The 13,218-nt window shown below is 39.3% G+C and overlaps 1 protein-coding gene across 1 annotated transcript; it reads left to right on the top strand.

The window, feature by feature from the left end:
* The first annotated feature begins 272 nt into the window (after positions 1-272).
* Positions 273-9,456, top strand: FRG1 (FSHD region gene 1). The gene is made up of 9 exons (XM_075500185.1): positions 273-426; positions 798-865; positions 2,761-2,883; positions 3,846-3,903; positions 4,088-4,202; positions 4,534-4,638; positions 5,410-5,501; positions 6,554-6,664; positions 7,752-9,456. The coding sequence occupies exons 1-9, from the start codon at positions 365-367 to the stop codon at positions 7,786-7,788; spliced, it is 771 nt and encodes a 256-aa protein (XP_075356300.1). The 5' UTR covers positions 273-364; the 3' UTR covers positions 7,789-9,456.
* Positions 9,457-13,218: the final 3,762 nt, after the last annotated feature.

Genomic DNA, 13,218 nt, shown 5'->3' with positions numbered 1-13,218 from the left:
GGGCCTGCAGTCCTGCAAAGCGCCAGAGCAACTGGTGGAGCCAAGCCAGACTTAGAAGGGGAAGGTGCAGAGGGACACGATCTTAAACGTAATTTTAAACTTTTCTTGTTATATTTTTCCCCCTCAAATTCTGTGTCCAGGGCCCGCCACATGCGATGAGGAAAGGCTGAGCAGACGCTGTCGCGCTGGTCCCTGCCCACAGCGCATGCGCTCGCGCAGTGCCTACGCACCCCACAGACGGGCAGTGTGCGCATGCTCAGGAAATAGCGGAAGGAGGGCGGGAGGGAAGGTTGTCGCTCCGGGGCTTCCGTCCCTTCAGTGGGACGTTGCCGGGTCTGTCCTTCCGCGCTTGCCGTAGGCTGTCATGGCGGAGTATTCCTGCGTTAAATCCACCAAGCTCGTCCTCAAAGGGGCGAAAGAGAAAAGGTGAGGAGTGGGCTACTCGCCGCCGCCGCCCCTGCGCCGGGCTCCCCGCCCCGGCCGCTGTGGCAGCTGCTGTGCTGCCAGCTCGGCGGTGCCTGGGGCCGGGAACCCCGGCCTGGCTCCCCCCGCTGCTTTGGGGTTGCGTCGGAGGCTGGACTGGGGTGAGGCCAGGCCAGGCCGTCCCGTCCCTCCGGCTGTGGGTATGCCTGGGCACGCCGGCCAGGGCAGGGGTTTTCGGGTTGTCAGCCCCTCGCTCCTGGCGGGTGTCAGTGACCCGCTCCTGTAGGGCTTGGGAACGAGGCCGTATGAGGGAGCTCGCTGTGGAAGGGCCGGGTGGGAAGCACGTTCTTATTTCTTTGCATCTCGCTTTGCAGCAAGAAAAAGCACAAGGAGAAGAAAAGGAAAAGGGAAGAGGATGCGTCAGAGCAACTTGATATTGTTGGTGAGCTGCTTTCCAGGAATTACATGACAGCATGGAAACTGTAGGGGATAGAGAAGCTGAAGAGATTGTTACAGGACTTTGTAAACTAAGTGTAGTCCCTGTAGAGATTTATAACTATTTCTCACAGCATGTTATTTTTATGTTGGGATCTTCCTGGACTCCAAATGGAACTTCTGACATCAATGGGATGGATTTTCCACTTATCTTTTTAGCTACAGTATGTTCTTATATAATCTCAAGCTACTTATCAGCTTGGATCTCTTTTTTTTGTTTGTTTGTTTGGTTTTTTTTCTTCCCCCAATGGTATTTGCTTCAGGAGTAGAGACTTTTTAGCACTGTAATGCTGTTATTTAGTGAGTACATTTCTATGTGAATAACTTGCATCTTCTGTTACTGTTACTTTGAAAATTAGTGGTTAGATCACCTGGGCTTTCTGTTCTTACTCTGCCACTAGTTACTTTCTGACCACGTTCTTTAGTTCGCTCAAACCTTCGATCCTTTCAAAAGGAAAAGAGTCTTGGTTAGTTTGTTTATTTGTTTTTAATTTTACATACTTGCTTGACTGCTGTGATCTGTTCACATTATAAATTTGCTACTGTTAATTGAAACTGAAGGCACTAACATTAACCAGTAACAAAATATAACTTTACTTTTTCCTTTTGTATAAAATAGAAGGATCAAAGTATGTATGGTCATGAGCAGTAACTTGACAGACTGTTGCCCTTCAGCACTGTCATGTCCTTGATTGACCACAGTTCACTTCACAAACAAAAACAGCTAAAAAAGAACCACAAAGTCATGAGAGACGCAGATGTATACTGTATCACAGCGCACATTACAGGATAAATGTCTTTTTTATTATGTGTATATAGGCATAAGCTAAAGCAGTGCAAGAAGAAGTCATCCTTGTTCCTGTGTTATTATGATTTATGATATTATGATAATAATATATTATAATGTATTAATATTAATCATATAACCTTAATATTATGATTTATGATGTTGTGATTTATGAAAATATGATATATGAGGAAATGGGATGTCGTGTCTTACAGTAGAAGAACGTTACAGATGTTCTACATTCTTTAGTTTAGCCAGATTACAAAAAAGTGGGAGAGATTTGGAAAATTCATACGTTGATCTGTGAGCCCTGACTGTATAGGACAAGACAATTAGCTCCATATGTTGTATAAAGACAGGGGAAGGTTATTTCTGCTCAAGGCAACTTGACTTGCCAAACTTACCATATGGAAAAAAGACATCATATTCACATTAATTAAAAATAGTTTTTATCTTAATCACATAGGAAATATTTATAAGGCAGTATACCAGGAGAAAATGTTAGTTTAAAAAATATAAACGTTATAATTCTAATTCATGCATGTGGGTAGGGCTGCCTTTAACTTTGGTAGAATCCTGGGGGGCTCAAACATTCAAACACAGATTGGCTTGAACAACTGAAGTCTAAGGATGAAGTAATTTAACAGCAAGGTAAGATAGTCTATCTGTTTCTGTTGTGTTGGAGAATCTAATAATTGGATATGACCCCAAAACTGCAGGAGGCTGGTCCAGAGGGGAAAAAAAATACCTTCCTTGCAAGGTGTATCTTTGCTGGATCAGCTGAATGCTCTATGGGCTAACACAAAGAAGGGATGAAGCGTAGGAGCCTGTGACTAGGGATGGCAGGGTTAGTAGAACAGCAGGACTTCGTTTCAGCAGCAACACCATTAAATTGGGTCTGTAGTATAAAATAATGCAGAAAGATCTTGAGATAGCAATAGCAATTGTATCTTTAGAATTTCAAATCTCAGAGAAGACATAGAAATATCATCTCTTGAACTACTGTAATCAGAAGTTGTAATTACTCTATTAACTGTCATGGTTTTGTATTTTAGGAAACTGGTGGGCTATCAGCAATTTTGGTGAAATTACAGGAACTATAGCTATAGAAATGGATAAAGGAGCTTACATCCATGCCCTCGACAATGGCTTGTTTACGCTTGGAGCACCACATAAAGGTTTGTTTCAGGAAATTTGGAAATAAGCAGTTTTAGTAATGAAAGGCATAAAAGCATAAAAGTAGCATCATATAAAGGCAAGCAGTTTTACAGCTAAAAGCAGTTTATTACAAATAATGCAATAATCCTAGCCGTAGGATGCAGATGACTTAAACCTAATGACTACCAATCAGTTTCACTTACCTAGTTTCTTGCTGGTTTATGTGTACAATAAATTGAACTGCCTTGGAGATGATCCCCTGTTAAAGGCCATACCACTTACTGGATAAAAAGCAGTATAACTTTTATTAAATCCTATTAAAACTTTATGGTGTCAGTTGAAGAGTGAAACTCAAGGCAGATGAGTTTCAAGGCTCATTGCTGCATCCTCGTCTTAATATACTTGTTTTGTTGCTGCACAAGTGGGCTAGTAACGTGGCACGATAATTAGCTAGTCCTTACTTTGAATTTGAGAGCCATCAGTCAGACAAGGACTGTTCCAGAACCCTGACAGTGTGTTTCACCTCCAGGGTGAGGTCAAAGCAACAATGGCGATATTATCTCATTTTGGTTTTGAGGGATGGAGAGGCTAGTAGCTTTTAGAATACTGAGTTGTGTTACCATAGCTGAACCGTAATACATTTTGTTATGGAAAAAATAACATTACAAGGAGATTAAGGTTTTGAGAGCCACCTGGAGAATTACAAAACATTCTCAACTGTAAATTTCTTTACACAAGGATTGTCTTTATTTTGTGTCTTGTTTTAAGCACTCTAAATATATGAACATAAATGAGCACCTGCATTGCTTTTTTAAAAGTGAATATTCAAAAAAGGAATTTTTAAAGAAATAAAGTATTGCGGCTTTCCATAGTATTTCACAATGGCCGTTGTTTAATGCCTTTTGAAACTGCAGTATTAACAGGTTAAAATATTGTATGTTTAATACTTCATACCTAACTAATGGAAAAAATCATTCCTCAGATGATGAAGGCCCTAGTCCTCCTGAACAGTTTACAGCAGTAAAGTTGTCTGATACAAGGTAATTACTGTAACAAAATGTTACAAGTTTTGATACTTGTTATCTTTGTTTCTGGCATGAATATGTGTTTTAATATTCTCTTGAAATACATTGCCTACTAATAACATGTTTGTGATGTGTTGGATATTGTGAATTGCTTGAATTAAAACCATTCTTTATTATTTTCCTGCATTTTCTCTTTGAGGATTGCTCTGAAGTCTGGTTATGGCAAATACCTTGGTATAAATTCAGATGGACTTGTTGTTGGACGTTCAGATGCAATAGGATCAAGAGAGCAATGGGAACCTGTCTTCCAAGATGTAAGCTGCTTGGAATAATTCATTTGCTGTTCCTAGCATTTGATGGTATTTTGAGTTAATCTCTATTGATGTTCTTTGTCTGTGCAGTAAAAGCCTTTTGCAATCTCTCCCATATTATAACTTTTAATCTTCTGTTTTCCCAACTGCTGCATTTTGGCAGCTATAAACATCTTAAGAATGAAGGAGCCAGCAAATGTCATTGAAGTGTCAATATATGAAAGAATAAAATGCATTTACAGAGTTTTCTGGTGTATTGTAGAGGATAAATGTTATGAATCAAAGAGTTCGTATATAATTCTTATACTAACAATATGTGATATTATTTCTGCAGAAGAAAATGGCATTGCTAGCAGCAAATAGCCGTTTTATTAGATGTAATGAAGAGGGAGACATAGAAGCCAAAAGCAAAACTGCAGGGGAGGAAGAAATGATAAAGGTAATCTATAACTTCTACAGTTAATACAGGATTGGCATGGATATTCAAACAGCCAGGTGTCTGTGTGCTACGATTTACTGTTAATACAGTTATAATAGTTTTCTATGAGCTGTCAAGTGATATGTCCACAAGAAAGGCACATGAGCTCCAGGGCTGCATAAACTGAGATGCTTCCAGTAGAGATAGGAAGCTATTTTACCACTGCAAGGGGGGCAAGACAGTCTATGTGATATTCCAGATAGTTCTGAACAGCTTAGTATGGGAGAGATGAATTATGACTGAAGCAGGGACAGACAAGGGTTTACCAGAATGATGCAGAAGAGGAGATCTTTTAAGTAAGAGAATGTAAAAAGACTAGCTTGACTTCATCTGGATGTGGAAAATATATGTGTGCCTCCAAGTAGAGATAGGTGTCTACTAGTCAGAGCAGTAATATTTTTAAGTCAGTCTCTGAAAAGGGCATTTTACCCCTGCTAAAACTAAGAGCTGTAGCGGTGCTTCTTTGAGATGAAGGTGATTATGTCTTACAGTAGTATCAAGGATTACACTTAATATTTCCCATATTTCAGGCACCTCTTGCTTTTATTGCAGTTGTCTCCAGTTGCGAATTAACCAATTTGAAAGCTGTGAACTTAAAGTTCGCATGACTCATTCTGTTATGAAGGATATATTGTTGTCTTTAACCTGTAACTTCTGTTTTTAAAAAAAAAAAAGTAGGCATTTTCTGGTTTGGTTGGTTGTTTGGTTTTTTTTTTTCTTCTCAATGACTAGATTCGTACTTGTGCTGAAAGAGAAGCTAAGAAGAAAGATGACGTTCCACAAGAAGACAAAGGAAATGTTAAACAGTGTGAAATCAATTATGTGTACGTAGTTTAGAGCTGTTGACAGGCTCAAGTATCTTTTTTCGCTTCTCTTTGGGGCCGCCTTTGGTGGAAGGGCCAAACTCCCACCCAGCCTTTCACTCGCTTTCCCCTTAGCAGGGCAAAGGAAGAAAATAGGATGAGAAGGCTAATGGGTTGAGACAAAGACAGGGAGATTGTGTACCAGTTACTGTCACAGGCAAAACAGGCTCAACTTGTGGAAAATTAATTAAAATTTATTGCCCATTAAAGTAGATTTGGGTAGTGAGAAAGAAAGACAAAAAAGAAAAACAATACCTTCTCTTCCCCCATCTCCCAAGCTCAGCTTCACTCCAGACTCCTCTACCTGCTTCCCCAAGCAGGATGAGGGGATGGGTCAATACATAGTGGTTTCTCTCTGCCACTCCTTTCCTCTCCCACTTTCCCCTGCTCTGGCATGGTCCTCTCCACAGGCTAGAGGGGAATATCTGCTCCAGCACCTGAAGCACCTCCTCGCTCTCCTTCTGTGTCCTTGATGATCACACTGCCATTTTGCACTTTGTTTTCTCTCTTCTCCTCTGCCTGTGTAGCATTTTGCCCTTTCTTAAATATGGTTTCACAGAGGTGCCACCAGCTTTGCTGATGGGCTCAGCTGTGTCCTGCGGTGGGTCTGTTGTGGAGCCATTTATGTCCAGCATGGGGCAGCCCCTGGCCTCTTCTCACAGCAGCCACCCCTGCAGCTCCCCCACTACCAGCACCTTGCCGCCTACACCCGATACACTTTTGCTCCCTGACTTGTCATGCTAGTAGGTGAAGAAGGGGCTTTTTAGAACCTGTAACCATGTCATGCTAATCATGCAGGGGCTCATTCCCACTTAGACTGCCAAAAAAACCCTGAATAGTTTTCACCTACAGAAGTCTTAGTGCAATATTTGATACTGTGATAGTTTGCTGGATTTTGTTAGGCCAGTTGTCTACTGTGTCATAGAAGTTAAGATTCTTATCGGGTGTTGTTTTATTGAAACACAAAACTTTATAAAGAAGTTACACTTTTTACATTTCCCTCCCCCTTACAGAAAGAAATTCCAAAGTTTTCAAGACAAAAAGCTTAAAATAAGCAAAGAAGATACAAAAGCCCTCAGAAAAGCCAGGAAAGAAGGCACTTTTCATGAAATGCTGCTTGACAGGTACTTCAAAGTACAAGAAGTAATGTACTGATTTAAAAACTACTGGGAGGTTGAATTACAGTAAACCTGGGGTACAAAAAAGAGCTAGATTTCAGGGGGGTGGGGTGTTGACCACTTCCTCTCTGGTCAGTGTTCTGCCTGAGTTCTGGGGTTGGCTTTTTTTGTTGTTCTGAATTTTCACTTCTTTAGCTGAAGTTTGCAGGTTTGGATTTACCCAGAAATAAATTATTTTGGAAATCTTTAACTAGGTTGTTCAGTTTGTTTAGTGCAGAGGAGTTGAGGGATGAATCTTTTTAATAAAAAAAAAAATTAAGCTAATTTTTAACATTTTCAATACCTATGGCACCAGGACATTTTGGAAAGGGGAAAGCTGCATTTTAAAGAAAAATAGCATTTATTAAGAACATTCTTCATGTTATCTAGTGGGAATAGTTTTTTTTTTTTCCTGAGCTAAGACTACAGAAACTGTCTTGAACTTTTAAAACATTTTGTATTGGTATACAGTATAAATATTTGCATTAATTCAGTGGGTGGAATGCAGAAGACATCGTTTATGATAATTGCAAGTGATGTGCGAACACTTCCAGGCCATCACAGGTTGAGTACCAGTTTCAAATAACACTGAATCTGAATTGCATTCCTCAAAGTGGACAAAATGCAATTCATGATGATTTGAAGGGAAAGATAAGGTTAACTTTAGACATTGCAGTTCTAGCTCCTTAAGAAGAAAAAGTTAATTAACAAATCCAAAGTGTTGTTAGGCTTTTATATGTAGTTTCTTCACTACGAGGGTGGTGAGGCACTGGAACAGGTTGTCCAGAGAAGCTGTGGATGCCCCCTCCCTGGAAGTGTTCAAGGCCAGGTCAGATGGGGCTTTGAGCAACCTGGTCTAGTGGAAGGTGTCCCTGGCCATGGCAGAGGGGTTGAAACTAGGTGGTCTTTAAGGTCCCTTCCAACCCAAACCATTCTATGATTCCATGAAAAATTGCTTTCAATGCTTCCTTAATGCTTTGAGGCAGACAAAATACACAGATGTAATCATATTTGGTCTTAATTTAAATCTTGTTTCATTACTCTTTCCATATAGGAGAGCAAAAGTGAAAGCGGATAGATACTGCAAATGACAACCAGCTGGTCCATTTTCTTCTGCATCTTTGATGATAGGGTCAAATTGAAAACAAGAGTAAAATGTTTTTTAATTATTTTTTATTGATGGTGTTTTGCTGATGTTTTTATTACATCATTTTTAAAGGATCGCCCGGGAGCTATAATTAAGCATCAAACTAGCGTCATCTTTCAGTAATGAATACTATTAAGTTTACTCTAAAATGACATGCTATTGAAATAGTGAGATAATTATTTAATGGAAAAGAAATTGACCCACTGAATCTTCCAAGGTTGATGAAAGGAACCTGAACTTAGAGATGGGGCAGAAGAGAACGACGATGAAGTTCAGAAGTAAAATATGGTTAAACCATTGAACCCTTAAGAAATATGTAACTGTATTGAACAAGCAGAAATAATTGAAAAGGCATGTCTTAGAACATGTCATACCAGATCCTGAGTAGGACATCTGTGGAGCCATTCTACACTGTATCAGGTGAGGACTGGGCCAGAATATTCGGGATTCATAAAACAATGTTCAAAACAGACCCACTGTTCAGGTTGATAAATGGCATAATCCATATGCTGGAAAGAGTGTTGACAAATCACAAGAACCCTATTACAAATGAAAATGCAGGTGCTCCATAAGAAAAGGGGATGACTCTTTTGTGTTAGCAGGCCGCTTATTTTACAAGAGGGAAAAAATTGATTTTGCAAACTTGCTGGTTTCTCTACAGCGTGGACTTTAATTTGTTTAATAAAACAGCAGGACTTTTCTTAAGGTCATAGTATAATATGCATTCCTAGTATCTCATATAAAATATGGTTACCTGTGTCTGTTCTGATTACCAATAAGCTTTTCAGTAACAACATGTCCATAGGAACTACCTCAGTCAGAACAATTGCTCACTCTCTCCACAGCTTCTGTAATCTGCATCATAAAGATTACTTGGTAACAATGTTGAGGATTTTTATGCTAATAATTTGAATTGTCTCCATGGAGCTTCTCCTAGCTGTTAATTTGAACTACGCACATAGTACAAAACTGTAAGCTCATGCAAGATAATGTTGTGTCTAAAAAGAGCACAAGAACAGACCAGTAAAGTCTAGTCAGTAACGGCAATTTATATTGGTCTAAATTTCATAGGCAGTTGGTCTTGAGGAAGAAGCATGAAGAATTTAAGTATGTCATAATTGTTTAAACCCTCTATTGACTTTTCAGCATGAAAACAAATTATAGCTGGTTAGGGAAGGCTAGCTGACATTAGCAATAAAAGCATTTATTTTTCAAAGAATTTAGAAAAATATGATTATAGCCCATACAGATTTTATGGAACTAAAAGAAGAAAATCTCCATGGGCTGGGCACATTTATGATGTAACATAGGAATTCTTAAACTCATTTGTTTCTAGAAAAGCAAAGAAAAATCCAAACCTTTATCTGATGGCATTTTTAAGCTTTCCATACCCAGCTCTATCTGGCTGAGTACAGAGATTTTTGCCGCAGGGCTTTTCCCTCTAAGGTTGTAGAATTTATTTGTTTTATACCTGTTAAACCTGCTATTCATTTAATACCTATTTTACAAGAATAGGTACACTCACTAGTTCCTTGTGTGAATATCTATTTTGGAATGAGTGCCTTTTCCCACTTGAGCTTTTTCTGTTGAGGGAGATACTAAATGAGAAATCCGGATGCCCCCTCTGGGGAGCTGGTTTGTACGACTATATTGGGACAGTTGTGCTTGTAACTTTTTTATATGGACAAATCCTTAGAGACCTTCCCATCATTCCAGCTGCTCCATAAGGTTTTGTATTTTTATGCTGATAGAAGTTATAACAGAATGCTGAGAAATTAAATAAAAGCAAGGTCTACACTGAATAAAAAAAAAAGTAAAATGAAATTATCAAATGAGAATTTGTGTTCCCCTCAGTTTTCAGGGGTACAAAAGATCCCTTGGAAGCTGTTTTTTTGAACTTAAATGATCTTCTGGAGAATTGTCTTTTCCCCTATATCTATCTGATTATTGTATTTCAGGAAATACTGTTAACCAAAATGTAATAGTATCAGATAGTCACATAAACTAATCAAATGTTTGACCTTTTTACCAGTATCAAGTTCAATAGCTTCATTTTAAAGTTTTCACAGAATTTTAGTTCTAGTACAGAACTTTGAGTTTACCCTTTAAGCTTACCACATAGCAGGAATCACTGAAAGTTATCTGTGTTTCCTATCAGTTTCTATTAACTGTGCATTCTTTCAAAGCAAGCAATTGCTGGGAATATCAAAATGTTTGTAGTGACATTCTGCATTAAAACATTTTCAAAAAGAAACTGTAATTAGCAGAACTGATTTGGTTTTTTACTCCAATTTTGTAAGTAACTCCAGAATTACATTAGAAATCCCTCACACATCCATAACCCAGTTATAAAATCTTAACTGTATCACGTGTGAATATTTGGCTTGTATTAAGGGGTTGGCTCTGAGAAAAATTAAAGGTATATAAGGTACCAATGGTAGGCTCTTTGCCATATAGCTTAAGCCCTGGGAGACAGACTGTTCAATGATGTAGTCCAGAGAGAAAGCTCCCTGGCATTTAGTGGTCTTGAGAGAGAATAGTTGGCTTTTCTAGGGAGCTCCCTTTTCTAGGGATTGCTCTCAAATAAAAATAGACACCCTCTCAATCGGAGAGCCATGTAGGCATCATGTCTGGCTAGCTTCTTACCAATAGCAGAAATGGTCAAGCAGATGAAACTAATTGTGTAGCTTAGAGGCTTTTGAATTGTAGTGTCTGTTCATATGCTCTATGACTCCATTTTTGTAAAGGAGAGGGCTATGCTGCCTTTTCCATGGTGAGTAAAGTCCGTATTTTGAATTCCTGTATTGTTGGAAAAGATGCATTGCACACACCCAGGAGGTCTGACAGAAGCATGAACACTGAATTTGCAGGGAGAAGGCCAAAAGCTAGAAATAAGTAGATGATTGCTGGCAAATGCTCCTGGCCAGAGTCTGAGGAATTCTTGGATGAAAATACAGCATAGCTGTGGGTTGTGCCATCACAGAAAAAAAATGTAATTCATTTTTCCCCAGAGCTCCTCAGTTTGGTCTAGGACTGGGAATTAGGGCTCTTTAGGTAGTTCTGGTTGTAGGTACCATGCTACATATCCCTCCCCAGAAATGTAAGTAACCTGATGTACAATACTTGCAACATCATGGACCTGGAAGTGGCCTAATGCCAAAACTACTCCCAGAAACACTGGGAAAGAGGCAGCACCACAAGGAGCAGGCTGTGGGCCAGGGTAATTATTTATTGGGCAGTTCATTGCAGGTGTCACTGATCCACAATCACTGTGAATCTTAAACGCATCTGAAGTGAATGCTGATGGTTGAAGTAGACTGATGTTAAAGCATCTGTTTTTCCTTTCAGGAATAATTGTTTAAATAAAATCCTCTCCGGTAGAACTTATAAAAATGATTACTCAAACACAGATGCAGCTGGAAGCAGAAATCTGCTATGCTGGTGGAAAGGGTGCTGAAAGGAGTACTCAGAATCTGAAAAAGAGTGTGAGAATTACCCATGGAAAGGAATTTTCCATTTCATATTTATCAATGTCAGTAGGAGAATGCAAGGTGTAGGCACTGTAAATAGCTATAAGTGATAGTAAAGGAAAAATGGAACTGAGAGGCATGTTTCTTAACAGAGCTAGGAAGAAGTGATGCAAAAAGAAATGTCAGAGCAAATGAAATGAGACTGTCCTAAGTAGAAGAGGAAGTACTGGATTTGGCAAGGGACTGGCAGCGCTGCAGGGAATAGGGATATCTTAGTAGCAACGGAGTTGCCCTCTGTGTTGGGACTAATGATACACTAGATTCTTGCTAAAAAATGTGTCCTGAGATAACACAGAAGCAGAGGACTGGGGAATACCCTGGAATTTTAGTCCCAGGAAAGGAAATCAAAGGTATGACAAAACAGTGAAGATCAGTATGTGTATTAAACTGTTGCTATAAGGAGTTCATTGGGATATTTTCCCATTGGAGGTAGTCATGGAGTCTTCTTGGTGATGCTATGTCCTAGCAGTAGTGTTAACACAAAGAGCTTTAATTTAACTGGAACAGAGAGAAAAGAGGAAGGAATTTGTGCAGCCTCTACTTCTGGAGGAAGGAACAGATCTGGGGAGTGGTAATACAGTACTGGATAGATGAGTGTGAGAAAGCAGAAGGGTGGACATGAAGTACTAAGTATCAGTGACACCAGCTGTCAGGTAGTACAGTTAATGAGTAAACTGCACATCTTGAGCTTTTTTCTTCTGACTTAACTCAGATTTTTGAAAACTGACAGAAGAAACCTAGACAACATAAATGGAGGACCTAAAGTACTGGTGTGGACCCCGGAGAGGAGGCATTCTGTTAGGAATGCAGCAGAACAGCCATAGTCAGAGAAACACACAGACTGAAGGGTGTTAACTATTCCTTAGACTTAGAATTTCTTTCCTGGTGAAAGACCTAAACCAAAAGTACAAAGAGGCTTCAAAAAAGTAAGTTTTGAATGTGTAATGTGACCATGGCATAATTTTGTCTTCAGAGCATTCAGAAAGTTTTTTTCATTTTCCAAAGCTGTTGTTTATTTTCTACTGTTAAAGATGTCCTAAAGATAGTAAAGCACCTAAAAACGGTCTGCTCCAGAAACTAAATCTGAGCAAAAAGGGCTGCAGATGTTTAGAAAATAACAGGACCAACTTAATCTGGCTATTTCTTACTGTAGACCATAACAGTATATTCGGGTACCTGCAAGTAAATACAGAATTATTGTCTTACAGGTATTTGTTTTCAACAAAAAAAAAAAATTGGCTGGGCCCTACAGAAACTGCCTCATTTCCTATTTGTGAAAGACACTCCCATGAAAATTGGAAGTTTCTCCCGTTACGCTGTAATTTTCCTCATTTCTTAAATCCCCTGATTGGTTCCATCTCTTCTTCCACCAGTGCTTAACGCTTTTCTGCCTTGGTCTCTAAAGCTCTGTGCAATTCCAAGCTTACGTTCTGAGCTGATTCCTTCCTACGCATTGCTGCACGCCCTCCCTTTGCCCAAGGCTTTCACACCTTACAATGCATTTCTTTTATCCTGTTCCGATTCTTAATTTCTGCAATGCCATACAGCTTTCCAGTCAACCATCTGCCAAGGGCTTCCCTTCTTTGTCTTGCCACCCCCGTTTTGTTTTAGAAGAGAGTTAATTGTACAGCCAATTTAAGTCAGGATATTAAAGACTGTATTGCTTCTTTTCTGTGTGCCTAAAAACATGTGACACCTCTCGGGCACTGCATAAAGCACAAGACAAGCTAAAACACAGGTATCCTTGAAGTTTTTTAGTATTTCTTCGTGGTGCTTCTGACAACTAACATATACGCCCATTATATATTAATTTGCTCACACTAAAATTGTAAGCTATTTTGTAA

The sequence above is a fragment of the Mycteria americana genome, chromosome 4 (genome assembly GCF_035582795.1).
Source record: "Mycteria americana isolate JAX WOST 10 ecotype Jacksonville Zoo and Gardens chromosome 4, USCA_MyAme_1.0, whole genome shotgun sequence".
NCBI classification, from domain to species: domain Eukaryota; kingdom Metazoa; phylum Chordata; class Aves; order Ciconiiformes; family Ciconiidae; genus Mycteria; species Mycteria americana.
The sequence above is the reverse complement of the archived record's forward strand: the minus strand, read 5'-3'. Positions and strand labels throughout refer to the sequence as shown.